The sequence below is a fragment of the Acipenser ruthenus genome, chromosome 40, assembly GCF_902713425.1.
Source record: "Acipenser ruthenus chromosome 40, fAciRut3.2 maternal haplotype, whole genome shotgun sequence".
NCBI classification, from domain to species: Eukaryota; Metazoa; Chordata; class Actinopteri; order Acipenseriformes; family Acipenseridae; genus Acipenser; species Acipenser ruthenus.
The window spans coordinates 6,766,963-6,787,051 of NC_081228.1; the positions used below are offsets into that span (position 1 = coordinate 6,766,963).

The window sequence follows — 20,089 nt, forward strand, 5'->3', positions numbered from 1 at the left end:
ACACACACCTGTACCAGAGACAGCATGATAAACACACACCTGTACCAGAGACAGCATGATAAACACACACCTGTACCAGACAGCATGATAAACACACACCTGTACCAGAGACAGCATGATAAACACACACCTGCACCAGACAGCATGATAAACACACACCTGTACCAGAGACAGCATGATAAACACACACCTGTACCAGAGACAGCATGATAAACACACACCTGCACCAGAGACAGCATGATAAACACACACCTGTACCAGAGACAGCATGATAAACACACACCTGTACCAGAGACAGCATGATAAACACACACCTGCACCAGAGACAGCATGATAAACACACACCTGCACCAGAGACAGCATGATAAACACACACCTGTACCAGACAGCATGATAAACACACACCTGTACCAGACAGCATGATAAACACACACCTGTACCAGAGACAGCATGATAAACACACACCTGTACCAGACAGCATGATAAACACACACCTGCATCAGACAGCATGATACACACACGACCTGCGAAACACATTAAACCTGTATTCGACTGATTTTTTAAAAATGTTTTTCCTAGTAGGTAACATATAGGAGGGAAAGTGAGACTTACGAAAGGATTCCCGTTAGGACTGATTTACCGGAATGACCTCGCGGGGTCGGTTGTCTGGGTATCTGAATCTTTACTACTAGCTAGCTGGATACAAGGCTTAGGACACAGCTGCATGGCTGGGACCCCCACTCCATTCAGATGAGGGGGGCACTGCTGTGTGTAAAAGCTCTGCTTCACAGCATGTACACTGTTACACTCTCTGCGGTGCCTCAGTTCTATATATATATATAATTCCCCCCCACAGTGTTCCCAGCGACAGTAGAATAAAGAATGGAGGAGATTTCTCCGAGGGGGGGGGGGGGGGGGGGGGATCACAGCTGTTTTTGATGCCTTTCCTGCTCTCCTTTGGGCCCCCTGGATGTCAGCGTGAGTAACTCTATCAGAGCAAAGCCCCCCAGGGCTCTGCGCAGTAACACATGTCCTGCATGCCTCCACACAGCCCTCCCCGCTCACCTGACAGCCATTACTGCCAGCGGAGGCAGGTGCCACGCATCATTAAATCAACGCAGGCACGCACTGCCCCCTCTGAGCCGCCTTCCTTGCCTGGGCCGGGGGCCGGGGGCCGGGGGGGGGGGCATGTGGGGGCCACAAACAGGACGGGGGGGCGTTAAATCTGGAAACCTCTGTTTTCACTCAAGAAAGATACTGTGTGTTGCTCATTTAGCCTCGCAGCTTTCTGTGTGCGAGTCTCTGGCCCTGACATCACCATCTGGGCTGGGAGGCTACCGCGTCACAAGCCCTGTTATTAATCACATATATATATAATTGATGTATACGGATGAAGGCGCTGCTTTTTCCATCCAGATGAAGAAGGACTTGTAGTCTGAAACGTCCTGATTATAATAGATTTCTTATCAATTATTCACGTCAATGTACCGTCATGACCTCTTTTTGATTTTCCTCCTTTTGGTACACAGCCGGTTTTCCTGTATCAGTTATTTATATATCCGGATATATAATCTTCAGAATGTAAACCGGTCTGTCAGCATTATCATAGTACTGATTAATCGCATCCCCATAGGAACCTGTTAGCAGCGACTACACTGATAACGTCGCTGAGTGTAGATCTGTCCTCACAATGTCATTGACAAAGCACTGGCGTCTAAACCACGGCATGCTCCCTATAAACAGACTACATCAGCTTTTCAGCTCGATTTTATTTCGATTGAAAGACTTCATATGTGTTCAATGGCTGCATCTATCTAGTAGAAAATGTATTTGCATGACAGCAGCCAGAGATACACTCGTATGCACACTTGCAAACACACAGCTCAGTGCACAGGACGCTGTACTATTGAATAATGTATGAAACCTATTTGATCGTAAAACTAAACGTGACTAAACGGCAGAGGGACACTGCAGAGTTTTGGTCTCCAGCCGTTTTTCATCTTGCGAAGCCTGTTAATAAGAACATTGCTGCCACCTTGTGGCCAGGTTGAGTAACAACATGTTCCGCGCTGCAGAGACTCCAGACACGTTCAAAGCGGAGCGCAGGCGACGTACGTTTCTTCTTGTGATTCAGGGAAACCCAAACCGACACGCAGCTTAACCATTGCTTTGTCTTTTCCTTTCTGTTCAAGGAATAGTTTTTGTTGTGTGTGTGAATTTAAATAAACAGACGGTTGTTTTCTTGTTGGTAATAGTTTAAAAATTTCCCCCCCCCCCCTTCCTCCTCCCCCCCCCCCCAAAAAAAAATAGAGAGCGACTGCAGAATGTACTTTCGTATGACCAGCTTTGAGTGGAGCCTTCCCCCAGCTCCTTGCACTGGAGATGGGACGAGTTATTTCACCGGCCATTACAATCACCAACCGCTAGAGGGAGCCATTGCGTAACTTTTTATTTGTGATTCACATTTTCTTTCATTTTATTCAACACAGAGTTTTCACTTAGTGGCTAACTATTGGCTTAATCAGAAAAGGTAATACTATATTTCAATTATCGAGATAGTTCAGTTAAAATCAGGCTCTTCTTACAGTGCAGTAAAACTGCAATTCAAGACCCTCGGGTTTGTGATTCATTGATGGCTTATCTGATCATAGTAAAAATCTGTACATCTCAAAACTCAAATGTTTCGCCTGGATATTCCCACTGAGGTGACAGCAAACGCAGTCTTCAGCACCGGCTATTTTCTATCAGCGGAAAGGTGCAGTGTGGTCCTTGGAGCGGCTGCAGTTCACATGAAGAACACCAGGGCGGCGCTAACGAGCCACACCAAGAGGCAGGTGTGCAGTGGAGGGCATCCTGATGTCAGCTGCCCCCCAAACTGATTCAGGAGCTGCAGGGCCACCCCATTCGTCCAGCCGAACCCCAGCTAGAGAACAGAGAGCCAGTCAGAGACAGGAACCCAAACAGGACAGCCAATCAGAGACAGGAACACAATCCACCAATGAGAAGGGACGGCAGGTACAGGGTTACACGGCCTGGTTTCATGTTGGGTTCATTCTCGTCTCTTTATCAGTCAAGAGATTAATGTCCACAGAGTTTAATAGCACTTCACACTGACAAGCTGAATTAAAACACACACACACACTAACATGACTTGCTTTGATCACTGTGACCTGTCAACTGAACTTCACTGCAACTCATGAGACAGCAGCACTTCCACACTGCAGGAGTAACACAGCCTCTCACCTGAACATCATACTCTCCACCTCCTCCTGGCTTCCCGTCTCCATTCACATCGTACTGGGGAGAGAACGGAGGGGAGAACAGGGAGGAGGAGGAGGGGAGAGAGAAGAGGAGAGAACAGGGAGGAGGAGGAGGGGAGAGAACAGAGGGGAGAACAGGGAGGAGGAGGAGGAGGGGAGAGAACAGAGGGGAGAACAGGGAGGAGGAGGAGGAGGGGAGAGAGAAGAGGAGAGAACAGGGAGGAGGAGGAGGGGAGAGAAGGGGAGAGAAAAGGGAGGAGGAGGAGGAGGAGGAGGAGGGGAGAGAGAAGAGGAGAGAACAGGGAGGAGGAGGAGGAGGAGGAGGGGAGAGAAGAGGAGAGAACAGGGAGGAGGAGGAGGAGGAGGGGAGAGAAGAGGAGAGAACAGGGAGGAGGAGGAGGGGAGAGAACAGAGGGGAGAACAGGGAGGAGGAGGAGGGGAGAGAGAACAGAGGGGAGAACAGGGAGGAGGAGGAGGAGGAGGAGGGGAGAGAGAAGAGGAGAGAACAGGGAGGAGGAGGAGGGGAGAGAGAACAGAGGGGAGAACAGGGAGGAGGAGGAGGAGGAGAAGGGGAGAGAACAGAGGGGAGAACAGGGAGGAGGAGGAGGAGGAGGAGGAAGAGGAGGGGAGAGAGAGAGAAGAGGAGAGAACAGGGAGGAGGGGGAGGAGGAGGAGGAAGAGGAGGGGAGAGAGAGAGAAGAGGAGAGAACAGGGAGGAGGAGGAGGAGGGGAGAGAGAAGAGGAGAGAACAGGGAGGAGGAGGAGGAAGAGGAGGGGAGAGAGAGAGAAGAGGAGAGAACAGGGAGGAGGAGGAGGAGGGAAGAGAAGGGGAGAGAACAGGGAGGAGGAGGAGGAGGGGAGAGAGAAGAGGAGAGAACAGGGAGGAGGAGGAGGAGGAGGGGAGAGAGAGAGAAGAGGAGAGAACAGGGAGGAGGAGGAGGAGGAGGAGGAGGAGGAAGAGGAGGGGAGAGAGAGAGAAGAGGAGAGAACAGGGAGGAGGAGGAGGAGGGAAGAGAAGGGGAGAGAACAGGGAGGAGGAGGAGGGGAGAACAGGGAGAAGGAGGAGAGAGAAGAGGAGAGTAGGAGGAGGAGGAGAGAACAGGGAGGAGGAGGAGAAGAGAGAGAAGAGAGAGGAGAGGAGGAGGAGGGGGGAAAACAGGGAGGAGGGGAGAGAACAGAGGGGAGAACAGGGAGGAGGAGGAGGGGAGAACAGGGAGAAGGAGGAGAGAGAAGAGGAGAGTAGGAGGAGGAGGAGAGAACAGGGAGGAGGAGGAGAAGAGAGAGAAGAGAGAGGAGAGGAGGAGGAGGGGAGAAAACAGGGAGGAGGGGAGAGAACAGAGGGGAGAACAGGGAGGAGGAGGGGAAGAGAGAGAAGAGAGAGGAGGAGAAGAGGAGGAGGGGAGAGAACAGAGGGGAGAACAGGGAGGAGGAGGGGAGAGAGACGAGGAGAGAACAGGGAGGAGGAGAGAACAGGGAGAAGGAAGAGAGAGAAGAGGAGGAGAAGAGAGGGGAGGAGAGAGAACAGGGAGGAGGAGGGGAGAGAACAGGGAGGAGGGGAGAGAACAGAGGGGAGAACAGGGAGGAGGGCAGGGGAGAGAAGAGGAGAGTCACATTCATGATTCAACTCCAGCACATTTTACTTTTCCTGAAACACATAGTGGAGATCAATTGTTCTGTAACAATGTGCTTTTTTTTCTCATAGTTTCTTCTTTCTGAATCACCCAGTAGAAAAAACATACATGTGACGTTACATAATCCATTTAGCACCGCCCACACCAGCCTCGAGCTGGGACGACGTCAGCCACAGTATGAGTCTGGGGTTGGAGCTGCACATTCCTGTGTATGCTAATAGGTGGGTGTCAGTCCTTGTATTAAGTGTTGAGTAGCAGTGACTTGAGGCTGAGTCACCAGGACCTGCGCAGACTTGAGGAGAAACAGCACACACACCGCCTCCTCAAAGAACACACACAAGAGAGCCGACGAGGAGAAGCAGCCGACTCACAGCCTGCGGCTTTCCTGGCGTTTATCCTGCTCACACTTAGAGACGGAGCTGAGGTTACAGCACTGCTGAGAGCAGGCAGGACGGGTTTACTGCACACAGCACTGCCTCTTCTGCAGTCCCCTTCTTTACTGAAACTACAAGGCCAGAGCAGTGTCTAACATGGGAGAGAAAGGCTGACAGATTTATATAATGCTTTTTGAAGAATCAAGCATGTGTGTTTTCTGTTCAATACACTGTGCAGTGCAGAGGGGCTCCTATCTCAAGCACCAGCAGCTTTCGCTCTGTGAATAGGAGACAGAAGCAGCCTGCTGTGCGCCTTTCATCTCAAATAAAGCAAAGATCTGCCGCTGAGCTGCTGATGAACCTCCAACGCTGTCCCAACCCGCTTACCTTTTCAAACATGGCTTTGTCTCGCTGGTAAGCCGCCCAGTTGGTTCGGATCCATTTCTGCGCGAGGTCAAAGGTCACCTGCTCTGCTTTCTCCGAGCTCAGCTTCATCAGCCCTGTCAGTCAGGCAGGCAGGCAGGGGTTCAAATCACCACACTGTAGTTACAACTGGATAACACATGTCTCAGTGTGTACTAATCAATATTCAATACAACCACTACCACTAATCATAATAGCTTTCATTAAAGGGTCCATGTGGGTACATGCTGTTCAGAAGCTGGTATTTTCCGATACAACACCGCGGTGTACTGGAGTAAAACAACTCCAGCACAGATCCCCGGTCTTACCTTCGATGATCATGAGCTGCAGGGGGGGCCAGGCGTTGGGGTAGTCCCACTGCTCTCCGCTCTCCATCTGGGACGTGGGGACGCCATTGCGGTACCCCAGCATCCCACTGTCCTGGGACAGACAGAGAGGGACAAGAGGACAGTCAGACAGGGGTGCGGGGACATTGTTTCAGTAGAGGACAGACAGGAAGACTATTTTCTAACCCTGCGTCACTGATACACTGACCTGCAGGTACCGGAGCACTTTCTCCACACGCTGGGCTCTGAGAAGCACCGAGCCCACGCTGATACACTGACCTGCAGGTACCGGAGCACTTTCTCCACACGCTGGGCTCTGAGAAGCACCGAGCCCACGCTGATACACTGACCTGCAGGTACCAGAGCGCTCTCTCCCCCGCGCTGGACTCTGAGAAGCACCGAGCCCACGCTGATACACTGACCTGCAGGTACCGGAGCGCTCTCTCCCCCGCGCTGGGCTCTGAGAAGCACCGAGCCCACGCTGATACACTGACCTGCAGGTACCAGAGCGCTCTCTCCCCCGCGCTGGGCTCTGAGAAGCACCGAGCCCGCGCTGATACACTGACCTGCAGGTACCAGAGCGCTCTCTCCCCCGCGCTGGACTCTGAGAAGCACCGAGCCCACGCTGATACACTGACCTGCAGGTACCGGAGCGCTCTCTCCCCCGCGCTGGGCTCTGAGAAGCACCGAGCCCGCGCTGATACACTGACCTGCAGGTACCAGAGCGCTCTCTCCCCCGCGCTGGACTCTGAGAAGCACCGAGCCCACGCTGATACACTGACCTGCAGGTACCGGAGCGCTCTCTCGCCCGCGCTGGGCTCTGAGAAGCACCGAGCCCACGCTGATACACTGACCTGCAGGTACCGGAGCGCTCTCTCCCCCGCGCTGGGCTCTGAGAAGCACCGAGCCCACGCTGATACACTGACCTGCAGGTACCGGAGCGCTCTCTCTCCCACGCTGGGCTCTGTGAAGCACCGAGCCCACGCTGATACACTGACCTGCAGGTACCGGAGCGCTCTCTCCCCCACGCTGGGCTCTGAGAAGCACCGAGCCCACGCTGATACACTGACCTGCAGGTACCGGAGCGCTCTCTCCCCCACGCTGGGCTCTGAGAAGCACCGAGCCCACGCTGATACACTGACCTGCAGGTACCGGAGCGCTCTCTCCCCCGCGCTGGGCTCTGAGAAGCACCGAGCCCACGCTGATACACTGACCTGCAGGTACCGGAGCGCTCTCTCCCCCGAGCTGGGCTCTGAGAAGCACCGAGCCCACGCTGATACACTGACCTGCAGGTACCGGAGCGCTCTCTCCCCCGCGCTGGGCTCTGAGAAGCACCGAGCCCACGCTGATACACTGACCTGCAGGTACCGGAGCGCTCTCTCCCCCGCGCTGGGCTCTGAGAAGCACCGAGCCCACGCTGATACACTGACCTGCAGGTACCGGAGTGCTCTCTCCCCCGCGCTGGGCTCTGAGAAGCACTGAGCCCACAGTGGAGCCAGGTTGGAGGGGTAGAAGGCCTGGTGAGAAGAGTTGGTTTGCAGGCTGTAGTCGAACCAGGCGCCCAGCGACTCGTCCCAGAACACGGCTCTCACCGCCTTCACTCGGTTTTCCAGAGCCAGCTCAAACTGCTCAGCCATCTCGAGGTTACCTGCGGAGACACGGGTGCAAAAGTGCAGTCAGTCTGGCACGGCACGGTCTCACTAATCATGCTACCACGCTATGAAATGTTTCTTTATCCCCTTTCACTACAGAGTTACTACGGATTCTTATATAGTGCTCCGTGCAGAAAACTTGGATAGATGCAAAGCACAGAACTGCTTTCACATGCACCCGAGCAGCTGGATTAGAAGCCAGGTCTCCAGAGATGAAAGGAAGGAGAGGCCAGCGAATCAGACTCTCACACCCCCCCTGCCCCCCTCGCTACCCAGCGTGCGGTGGAAGGAGGCGATGGTCCTCTCGTTGCGGCACAGCAGCGTGTTGAGGTCGACGGGGACAATGAGTCTCGTCCTGGTGTCCCGCAGCGTCCCCCGGTTCTGTCCCTCGCCGTCGATGAACCAGCGGGATGAGAAATCCCAGCCTGACTCCGCCCCCGACTGCAGCTCCGCCCACATGGCCTGCTTCCCAGCTGGGAGAGATGGGGAAACAGAAACACAGAGGGGGGAGTCAGCCAGTCAGGGGGCTTGGAACAGACACAATGAGAGGGGGAGTCAGCCAAATCAGGGGGTTTGGAAGAGACACAATGAGAGAGGGAGTCAGCCAAATCAGGGGGCTTGGAAGAGACACACTGACAGAGGGAGAGCCAATCAGGGGGCTTGGAACAGCCAGAGCCAATCAGGGGGCTTGGAACAGACACAGAGGGGGAGACTCAGCCAATGAGGGGGCTTGAAACAGAACACTGAGAGGGGAAGTCAGCCAATCAGGGGGCTTGGAACAGACACACTGAAAGGGAGAGTCAGCCAAATCAGGGGGCTTGGAATAGACACGCATAGGGGGAGAGCCAATCAGGGGGCTTGGAACAGACACAGAGCCAATCAGGGGGCTTGGAACAGACTGGGAGGGGAGAGTCAGCTAATGAGGGGGCTTGGAACAGACAGAGGGGAGCTGATCAGACAGGTAGTCCAGCACAGCACTGGCAGGAAAGAGGGCTGCATTACCTTCGGTCAAACCTTCAGCCAGCTCCCAGTCGTCCGAGTACGATTCAGGTCTGGAAAAACAGCACAGTTCAGTCCCATTGCTTCGGACCAGTCACCCCAGTCTAAACCATCCCCACAGTGCCACATATTATAATATCATCAATACCCTCACAGGCTCCCCATTGCTGACAGTACTCTGCACACAGACTAGTGTCCTGTGGCTATTCTGCATGTTACAGAGCGCTGTGCTGTACCTGGGCTCCCCTGCCTGCACGCTGTACTGGTTCAGAGTGTGCAGGGCGCCCTGGATCTCAATGGACACGGAGCGGTTTCTCATCCAGAACAAGTACTCCTGCTCCAACAGGTCCACGGCACCTCTGAGGGGTGGAGAGAGAGGAAGAGAGGGGGAGAGGATTTCGATTTTAAGAGCTTTCTCAGTGAGTAGGCTAACTTTACAGAAAGACGACCCTGGGATAAATAATGAAACAGTTTGGAAGTCTGGTACTGGAAAATAAAGAAAAACGGGCTCAGACATGCTTACTATTGTATCCGTGTGTGGTGTGCAGTTCTGACACGAGTTATCACACTACAAGAGAGTTCTGCAGCTCTGACTGTATCAAAAATACATCATAAATGACATCGAAAATAAATGACACCATTTTACTCCAGTTGCTACTTAACTGTAATACAGTATGAGTTATACAGAACTCGTGTTTCCAGCTAATTTAGAATTAAAGACATGACAAACCTATGCTCGTACCAGCGCTAGTAAAAGACAAAAACAAAACCAGAATCACAGAGAGAGAGAGAGAGAGACAGAGAGAGACACAGAGAGAGAGAGACAGAGAGACAGAGAGAGACAGAGAGAGAGAGAGAGAGGGATCTACCTGAGGAACTCCTTGTCCAGAGTGGACTGGTAGTAACTCTCCACCATGAGGGTGAGGAAGGGGGGCTGGCTCCGCTGCTCATAATAAACACGCCCACCGTTTGGGATGAAGCCGTACCTGTCCAACAAAAACACACAGAGAGGAGCGCCAGTGACACCCCCGACTGAGAACACACACACAGAGAGAGGGGCGCCAGTGACACCCCCCGACTGAAAACACACACACAGAGAGAGAGAGGAGTGCCAGTGACACCCCCCGACTGAGAACACACACACACACACACACACACACAGAGGAGCATCAGTGACACCCCCCGACTGAAAACACACACACACAGAGAGAGAGGAGTGCCAGTGACACCCCCCGACTGAAAACACACACACACACACACACACACAGAGAGAGAGAGGAGTGCCAGTGACACCCCCCGACTGAGAACACACACACACACACACACACACACACACACAGAGGAGCATCAGTGACACCCCCCGACTGAGAACACACACACACACACACACACACACACACACACAGAGGAGCGCCAGTGACACCCCCCGACTGAGAACACACACACACACACACACACACACACACACACACACAGAGGAGCATCAGTGACACCCCCCTGACTGAGAACACACACACACACACACACACACACACAGAGAGGAGCGCCAGTGACACCCCCCGACTGAGAACACACACACACACACACACACACAGAGGTGCATCAGTGACACCCCCCGACTGAGAACACACACACACACACACACACACACATTTTCTCATTTCACTTTGAAGGAATGTGTTGTTGTGGTGAATGACTGTAGTAAACTGTACTGTGTAATTACATGTATTAGAAAACAGACTCTCTTATTTACTATTTAAGTCAAATAATATATATATTTTTTTTAACTGGGCTAATCAGTTGAATTATTGGGGTATTCAAGGTTTTTTTCTGTTAATCATTAATGTGGAACTATCTTCTGTTGTTACTTCAGCTCTTAGAAGCATAAATGAGTAACATTCCAGCACATTAATTGTTTACAGAAGAGAGATACGGAAGACAGGTACACAGCCATACGCTGATGAAAGTCCATCAGAACATGCTGGTGTTTGAAATCAGATAAAGTTGAATTGGAGCAGCTCTAGAAGCTGTTCATCCTCCACCTTGTTTGTTCGCTCTGCGAGGGCCGTCCTTCTCTTTGACCTGATTGGCTGCGGGAAGGGTTCTTCCCGAAGCGCGGGGTGTGTCTCACCTGCGGACCAGGTGAAAGAAGTTATCGATCATCCCTCTGGCCGTGTCCTTCATCTCCGACAGCAGCAGGCCGTTGATCACCCAGTACGAATCCCTGTGGAGCGGGAATTAGTCAGCAGGATTGGAACAGGGAAAAACAAGATCATGCAGCCGACACACCAGCGCTAGAACCACGAGAGCCACAAGAACGCACCGATGGAATCAGCCACACGGTCTGCCTCAATGATGTCACCTTGCCCCGCCCCCTTCCGAGGTTACTCACCAATAGTAGAGCTCCCTGAAGCGCCCTCCCGGGACGATGATGGGGTTAGGGGTGTAGATTTGGGAGTAGAGCTCTGGGTGATTCTTCACATCAGCACGCACCTGAGAACACACACGACACACGCGTGACTGCTGTCTGTCACGCTGCTCTTAAAGGATCCCACAGTTAACCCTCGCTGGCTGCGTACCTTCCTCCCCAGGGATTTCCAGAGAGCGTGCAGTTCAGCCGCCCAGCTGCGTAGACTCGGGTCCGAGATTCTCTCCAGGAACAGGGGCCTGTGAACGAGAGGGGAGGAGGGGGGGGGGGGGGGGGGGGGGTCACACTTTCAAAGGTAACTCATCCAGAACTTCAAGCACTCAATCAAAAAGAGTGTTCCGATTCTCTTTCTGAAGTTCCACTGATGAGGCCGGTGTTATATTGTGGATGAATACGCCGTGTGTGGAGTCTCACTTATTGTTATGAGAAATGACCAAACCCCAAAGCAAAGCAGTTCCAGCCTTTCAGTAGAACAACGACCTCAACTACCATGAATGATGAGAGATGTTGTTGCATCTTAACCTGGACTGTGCCTTGTGTTCTAGGCACAGGAAGGCATCCACACACAAGACAAGGAATCTCGACAGATCCTTAACAGCGGTGGTTGATTTCTCATTTGAGACACACAGCCACGGCACAGTGCCTCGTCATGACTGAGCTTCTGAGTTGCAGTTAAGGGAGTTAACGAGTGGCCTTCACTGCACAGCAGCACACAGATCAGCACCAGAGTTTCAGTGCTTCGTGGGATTCTTCGGAGCGTGTACCATTCCCTTGCTCTGACATGCCCGTGTACCTGTGAGATTATACCCACCCCAATCCCCGAGTCAGAGCCACCTACCCACTGTGCCAGTCTGCCGGGGTCCAGGGTTCAAACTCCTGCCCGGGGGCCTCGAAGAAGGAGTCGAGGAACTCTCGGAGCTGGGCCACACTGGGTTTCCCCCCAGGGGCCCCCGACGTCAGGTTGTGAAAAGCGGAAAGCACCTTCTCTGCCGGCACACAAAAACAAAACCGGAAGAAACCAAGTCAGGTAGACAAGCTTCAGGGTGCACACAAAGACAAGGGGCACGATCAACTGGGGTGCAATTCAGAAAGCTTAACACAGAAGATACTTCGACAGAACTGCTCCAGACTGAGGGACTGGCTTGATCAACAGCGGGTTCATGCATGCAAAAAATTGGATTTAACTAAGCTGTACAATGAATGGCTTTATCTTGAGCTGCACGTGTCTCATTGAGCTCTTTATCTCGAGCTGCACGTGTCTCACTGAGCTCTTTATCTTGAGCTGCCCGTGTCTCATTGAGCTCTTTATCTTGAGCTGCACGTGTCTCATTGAGCTCTTCATCTCGAGCTGCACGTGTCTCATTGAGCTCTTTATCTCGAGCTGCACGTGTCTCATTGAGCTCTTTATCTTGAGCTGCACGTGTCTCATTGAGCTCTTTATCTCGAGCTGCCCGTGTCTCATTGAGCTCTTCATCTCGAGCTGCACGTGTCTCATTGAGCTCTTTATCTTGAGCTGCACGTGTCTCATTGAGCTCTTCATCTCGAGCTGCACGTGTCTCATTGAGCTCTTTATCTCGAGCTGCCCGTGTCTCATTGAGCTCTTTATCTCGAGCTGCACGTGTCTCACTGAGCTCTTTATCTTGAGCTGCCCGTGTCTCATTGAGCTCTTTATCTTGAGCTGCACGTGTCTCATTGAGCTCTTCATCTCGAGCTGCACGTGTCTCATTGAGCTCTTTATCTCGAGCTGCACGTGTCTCATTGAGCTCTTTATCTTGAGCTGCACGTGTCTCATTGAGCTCTTCATCTCGAGCTGCACGTGTCTCATTGAGCTCTTTATCTCGAGCTGCCCGTGTCTCATTGAGCTCTTTATCTTGAGCTGCACGTGTCTCATTGAGCTCTTCATCTCGAGCTGCACGTGTCTCATTGAGCTCTTCATCTCGAGCTGCACGTGTCTCATTGAGCTCTTTATCTCGAGCTGCACGTGTCTCATTGAGCTCTTTATCTTGAGCTGCACGTGTCTCATTGAGCTCTTTATCTCGAGCTGCACGTGTCTCATTGAGCTCTTTATCTTGAGCTGCACGTGTCTCATTGAGCTCTTTATCTCGAGCTGCACGTGTCTCATTGAGCTCTTTATCTCGAGCTGCCCGTGTCTCATTGAGCTCTTTATCTCGAGCTGCCCGTGTCTCATTGAGCTCTTTATCTCGAGCTGCACGTGTCTCATTGAGCTCTTTATCTCGAGCTGCCCGTGTCTCAATGAGCTCTTTATCTTGAGCTGCCCGTGTCTCATTGAGCTCTTTATCTTGAGCTGCACGTGTCTCATTGAGCTCTTTATCTCGAGCTGCACGTGTCTTATTGAGCTCTTTATCTTGAGCTGCCCGTGTCTCATTGAGCTTCACTGCATTGAGCTCTTTTGAAGTACCCCATCCCATAAAAACACTGCAAAAACAATCTGTAGTCTCTGTAGGGAGAAACAAGTGCAGTCAAAATAGTTATACTTGCTGCTATTTAGTCTGCTTTTTAGTAAATTACACCTTTTTTTTTTTTTTTTTTTAGAATGGCGCTTCTGTAAGTGATCGGTATGGCGCTTCTGTAAGTGATCGGTATGGCGCTTCTGTAAGTGATCGGTATGGCGCTTCTGTAAGTGATCGGTATGGCGCTTCTGTAGTGATCGGTATGGCGCTTCTGTGAGTGATCGGTATGGCGCTTCTGTGAGTGATCGGTATGGCGCTTCTGTGAGTGATCGGTATGGCGCTTCTGTAAGTGATCGGTATGGCGCTTCTGTAAGTGATCGGTATGGCGCTTCTGTAAGTGATCGGTATGGCGCTTCTGTAAGTGATCGGTATGGCGCTTCTGTAGTGATCGGTATGGCGCTTCTGTGAGTGATCGGTATGGCGCTTCTGTAAGTGATCGGTATGGCGCTTCTGTGAGTGATCGGTATGGCGCTTCTGTAAGTGATCGGTATGGCGCTTCTGTAAGTGATCGGTATGGCGCTTCTGTAAGTGATCGGTATGGCGCTTCTGTGAGTGATCGGTATGGCGCTTCTGTGAGTGATCGGTATGGCGCTTCTGTAAGTGATCGGTATGGCGCTTCTGTAAGTGATCGGTATGGCGCTTCTGTAAGTGATCGGTATGGCGCTTCTGTAAGTGATCGGTATGGCGCTTCTGTAAGTGATCGGTATGGCGCTTCTGTAAGTGATCGGTATGGCGCTTCTGTAAGTGATCGGTATGGCGCTTCTGTAAGTGATCGGTATGGTGCTTCTGTAAGTGATCGGTATGGTGCTTCTGTAAGTGATCGGTATGGCGCTTCTGTAAGTGATCGGTATGGTGCTTCTGTAAGTGATCGGTATGGCGCTTCTGTAAGTGATCGGTATGGCGCTTCTGTAAGTGATCGGTATGGCGCTTCTGTAGTGATCGGTATGGCGCTTCTGTAAGTGATCGGTATGGCGCTTCTGTAAGTGATCGGTATGGTGCTTCTATAAGTGATCGGTATGGCGCTTCTGTAAGTGATCGGTATGGCGCTTCTGTAAGTGATCGGTATGGCGCTTCTGTAAGTGATCGGTATGGTGCTTCTGTAAGTGATCGGTATGGCGCTTCTGTAAGTGATCGGTATGGTGCTTCTGTAAGTGATCGGTATGGCGCTTCTGTAAGTGATCGGTATGGCGCTTCTGTAAGTGATCGGTATGGCGCTTCTGTAAGTGATCGGTATGGTGCTTCTATAAGTGATCGGTATGGCGCTTCTGTAAGTGATCGGTATGGCGCTTCTGTAAGTGATCGGTATGGCGCTTCTGTAAGTGATCGGTATGGCGCTTCTGTAAGTGATCGGTATGGCGCTTCTGTAAGTGATCGGTATGGCGCTTCTGTAAGTGATCGGTATGGCGCTTCTGTAAGTGATCGGTATGGCGCTTCTGTAAGTGATCGGTATGGCGCTTCTGTAAGTGATCGGTATGGCGCTTCTGTAAGTGATCGGTATGGCGCTTCTGTAAGTGATCGGTATGGCGCTTCTGTAAGTGATCGGTATGGCGCTTCTGTAAGTGATCGGTATGGCGCTTCTGTAAGTGATCGGTATGGTGCTTCTGTAAGTGATCGGTATGGCGCTTCTGTAAGTGATGGGTATGGCGCTTCTGTAGTGATCGGTATGGCGCTTCTGTAAGTGATCGGTATGGCGCTTCTGTAAGTGATCGGTATGGCGCTTCTGTAAGTGATCGGTATGGCGCTTCTGTGAGTGATCGGTATGGCGCTTCTGTAAGTGATCGGTATGGCGCTTCTGTAAGTGATCGGTATGGCGCTTCTGTAAGTGATCGGTATGGTGCTTCTGTAAGTGATCGGTATGGCGCTTCTGTAAGTGATCGGTATGGCGCTTCTGTAAGTGATCGGTATGGCGCTTCTGTAAGTGATCGGTATGGCGCTTCTGTAAGTGATCGGTATGGCGCTTCTGTAAGTGATCGGTATGGCGCTTCTGTAAGTGATCGGTATGGCGCTTCTGTGAGTGATCGGTATGGCGCTTCTGTAAGTGATCGGTATGGCGCTTCTGTAAGTGATCGGTTTTGGGCTTCTGTAAGTGATCGGTATGGCGCTTCTGTAAGTGATCGGTATGGCGCTTCTGTAAGTGATCGGTATGGTGCTTCTGTAAGTGATCGGTATGGCGCTTCTGTAAGTGATCGGTATGGCGCTTCTGTAAGTGATCGGTATGGCGCTTCTGTAAGTGATCGGTATGGCGCTTCTGTAAGTGATCGGTATGGCGCTTCTGTAAGTGATCGGTATGGCGCTTCTGTAAGTGATCGGTATGGCGCTTCTGTAAGTGATCGGTATGGCGCTTCTGTAAGTGATCGGTATGGCGCTTCTGTAAGTGATCGGTATGGCGCTTCTGTAAGTGATCGGTATGGCGCTTCTGTAAGTGATCGGTATGGTGCTTCTGTAGTGATCGGTATGGCGCTTCTGTAAGTGATCGGTATGGCGCTTCTGTAAGTGATCGGTATGGCGCTTCTGTAAGTGATCGGTATGGTGCTTCTATAAGTGATCGGTATGGCGCTTCTGTAAGTGATCGGTATGGCGCTTCTGTAAGTGATCGGTATGGTGCTTCTGTAAGTGATCGGTATGGCGCTTCTGTAAGTGATCGGTATGGTGCTTCTATAAGTGATCGGTATGGCGCTTCTGTAAGTGATCGGTATGGCGCTTCTGTAAGTGATCGGTATGGTGCTTCTGTAAGTGATCGGTATGGTGCTTCTGTAAGTGATCGGTATGGCGCTTCTGTAAGTGATCGGTATGGCGCTTCTGTGAGTGATCGGTATGGCGCTTCTGTGAGTGATCGGTATGGTGCTTCTGTAAGTGATCGGTATGGTGTAAGTGATCGGTATGGTGCTTCTGTAAGTGATCGGTATGGCGCTTCTGTAAGTGATCGGTATGGCGCTTCTGTAAGTGATCGGTATGGCGCTTCTGTAAGTGATCGGTATGGCGCTTCTGTAAGTGATCGGTATGGCGCTTCTGTAAGTGATCGGTATGGCGCTTCTGTAAGTGATCGGTATGGTGCTTCTATAAGTGATCGGTATGGCGCTTCTGTAAGTGATCGGTATGGCGCTTCTGTAAGTGATCGGTATGGCGCTTCTGTAGTGATCGGTATGGCGCTTCTGTGAGTGATCGGTATGGCGCTTCTGTAAGTGATCGGTATTGCGCTTCTGTAAGTGATCGGTATGGTGTAAGTGATCGGTATGGTGCTTCTGTAAGTGATCGGTATGGCGCTTCTGTAAGTGATCGGTATGGCGCTTCTGTAAGTGATCGGTATGGCGCTTCTGTAAGTGATCGGTATGGCGCTTCTGTAAGTGATCGGTATGGCGCTTCTGTAAGTGATCGGTATGGCGCTTCTGTAAGTGATCGGTATGGTGCTTCTATAAGTGATCGGTATGGCGCTTCTGTAAGTGATCGGTATGGCGCTTCTGTAAGTGATCGGTATGGCGCTTCTGTAAGTGATCGGTATGGCGCTTCTGTAAGTGATCGGTATGGCGCTTCTGTAAGTGATCGGTATGGTGCTTCTGTAAGTGATCGGTATGGCGCTTCTGTAAGTGATCGGTATGGCGCTTCTGTAAGTGATCGGTATGGCGCTTCTGTAAGTGATCGGTATGGCGCTTCTGTAAGTGATCGGTATGGTGCTTCTATAAGTGATCGGTATGGCGCTTCTGTAAGTGATCGGTATGGCGCTTCTGTAAGTGATCGGTATGGCGCTTCTGTAGTGATCGGTATGGCGCTTCTGTGAGTGATCGGTATGGCGCTTCTGTAAGTGATCGGTATTGCGCTTCTGTGAGTGATCGGTATGGCGCTTCTGTGAGTGATCGGTATGGCGCTTCTGTAAGTGATCGGTATGGCGCTTCTGTAAGTGATCGGTATGGCGCTTCTGTAAGTGATCGGTATGGCGCTTCTGTAAGTGATCGGTATGGCGCTTCTGTAAGTGATCGGTATGGCGCTTCTGTAAGTGATCGGTATGGCGCTTCTGTAAGTGATCGGTATGGTGCTTCTGTAAGTGATCGGTATGGCGCTTCTGTAAGTGATCGGTATGGCGCTTCTATAAGTGATCGGTATGGCGCTTCTAGCCAAAATCATTGGGAACTGTGGGTCTGTTGTTTGATGTGTCATATTAATAAAAAAAAAGAGTTTGAAATAGGAAATAAAATGGTTCATCTTTTCACCTTCAATGGTAGCAATGATCTGCCACATGAGGGCCAAAGGGCACAGACATGAACCTGCCTGCTGCTTGGCTGGCTTGCTTTCTAAATAGCGGGCAGGGCAGGGGAGCGGGAGACACCGGGAGTCACTGGACTGAGTGTTTGTGTGGATGCAGTACTGGAAATAAAACCTTTCATCTTTCATCAATTACACCTTCTACAGTTCTACAGAAGAGTCTTACCCCAGATCTACTGAGACACAACGTCGAGGAAACAAACAAACAAACAAACAAACAAACAAACAAACAAACAAACACACATCTAAGCTAGAAGCCACTACACAGCACTCACCCGGAGGCTCCTTTAACTTCATATCCACAAAGTGCTTGTCATCATCAAACAGCTTGGCCAGCTGGACCTGCTTCAGGAGGGCTCCACTGCAGTAGATGGGACTGAGAGGCAGAGAGAGAAACAATGCAGACAGCCAGGGGCATTGCAATAGCAATACAGACAGACAGGGGCACTACAATAGCAATGCAGACAGACGGGCACTGCAATAGCAATGCAGACAGACAGGGGCACTGCGATAGCAATGCAGACAGACAGGGGCACTGCGATAGCAATGCAGACAGACAGGGGCACTGCGATAGCAATGCAGACAGACAGGGGCACTGCAATAGCAATGCAGACACACAGGGGCACTGCAATAGCAATGCAGACAGACAGGGGCACTGCGATAGCAATGCAGACAGACAGGGGCACTGCGATAGCAATGCAGACAGACAGGGGCACTGCAATAGCAATGCAGACACACAGGGACACTGCGATAGCAATGCAGACAGACAGGGGCACTGCGATGGCAATGCAGACAGACAGGGGCACTGCAATAGCAATGCAGACAGACAGGGGCACTGCAATAGCAATGCAGACACACAGGGACACTGCGATAGCAATGCAGACAGACAGGGGCACTGCGATGGCAATGCAGACAGACAGGGGCACTGCAATAGCAATGCAGACAGACCAGTGCTATCAAAATAGATCTTAATCCTCCAGTGGTTGTTGTTCAGTATCTAGACTAGCTTTACAGGGTGCAAGATACAGCATCAGGATTTTTAGCTGAATATAGCTATTTTATTTATTATTTCAATAACACGATAAGCGGCCCGGTATCATAGACTGTTGTAATAATAGATAACTCAAACAGTTCTTCAGAGCACAAAGTCCAGACAACTAGTGCTGTTTATGAGTTAGCAAAAACAAAGCCTGTTAAAGAGCATGATTAAAAACAGCCTCGATCTCACACAATGCGTGCCACACCATTACTGAACCCCACTTAAACAGAGCGCTTTTCTCAGCGCTTTGTCTACTTTGTAAACACAGAACCAGCCCCCCCTCTCTCTCTCTCTCTCTCTCTCTCTCTCTCTCTCTCTCTCTCTCTCTCTCTCTCTCTCTCTCTCTCTCCCGTTTAGAGTACAGTACATAACTGCAGACGTATAAATAATTCAATTCAACTGAATTTCTTAACCACTCCGCTGGCTCCAATTAGTTTGGATAGCGAAGGTCTCGTTACAAGCTGGTATCCACTCCACTTGCGTTTATAAGAACAATTAAACACTGCAGCTCATTCTAACGCAACGTCATTTCCATACGACACAGCCGTCTCAAGCGGTTAATATCAGGGTGCACTATACTGCACCGCAAAGCTACATTGCAAAACACTTAACTACGCCTAATTATATTAGTGTTTTACCACAAAGCGCACAGCGAAGGCGATTCCGTGTTACCTGTGGCAAGGTGGAGGGAGCGCACATGTGGTCTCCAATAGCAGGGGCAGCAGGACAGGTATCCAGATCTGAAACACAGCCATACTGCGCGCACACACACACAGAGAGCGAGGACTCACACGGTCACTGCAAGCAGACACGCAGCTGTATTGCTTTATCTTGGGTTAAACCACCAAGGTCTCCGAGCTATTAAATAGGGTGGCAAAAACAATAACGAGACGCAACACAACCAATAGGAGTCTGTGTTGCTCATGTGGTTTGCACAGATAAACACGGCCTGGCATTCGTTTCGGTTACTGCATGTCGAGCTCCTCTCAACAGAGCGGTCTTGTCATCTGCCCTTGTAGGAAACCTCTGCATTGGACTGGGGCAGCACGCTGGCTAATGCTCCAGTCTGCTGTGGGTGGAGGGAAGAGGGTTTCAGTAGCCCAGTGGTTAGACAAAAAAAAAAGTGTTTGGCTGCAGTGTGGAGGGTTTGAGAAAGCACTGGGCTGCAGTGTGGAGGGTGGTGTGTTTGATAAAGCACTGGGCTGCAGTGTGGAGGGTGGTGGGTTTGA

At 51.2% G+C, this 20,089-nt stretch overlaps 1 protein-coding gene across 1 annotated transcript; it reads right to left on the bottom strand.

The window, feature by feature from the left end:
• Nucleotides 1-2,434: 2,434 nt before the first annotated feature.
• Nucleotides 2,435-19,870, bottom strand: LOC117968883 (trehalase-like). Its single transcript, XM_059010222.1, has 15 exons — nucleotides 19,533-19,870; nucleotides 18,097-18,197; nucleotides 11,932-12,079; nucleotides 11,245-11,332; nucleotides 11,058-11,158; nucleotides 10,797-10,889; nucleotides 9,535-9,651; nucleotides 8,902-9,024; nucleotides 8,669-8,718; nucleotides 7,939-8,139; nucleotides 7,445-7,662; nucleotides 5,997-6,108; nucleotides 5,653-5,765; nucleotides 3,244-3,297; nucleotides 2,435-2,923 (listed from the first exon to the last, which is right to left on the bottom strand). Exons 1-15 carry the CDS (start codon nucleotides 19,613-19,615, stop codon nucleotides 2,786-2,788), a joined length of 1,740 nt encoding a protein of 579 aa, XP_058866205.1. The 5' UTR covers nucleotides 19,616-19,870; the 3' UTR covers nucleotides 2,435-2,785.
• Between the last annotated feature and the right edge of the window lie 219 nt (nucleotides 19,871-20,089).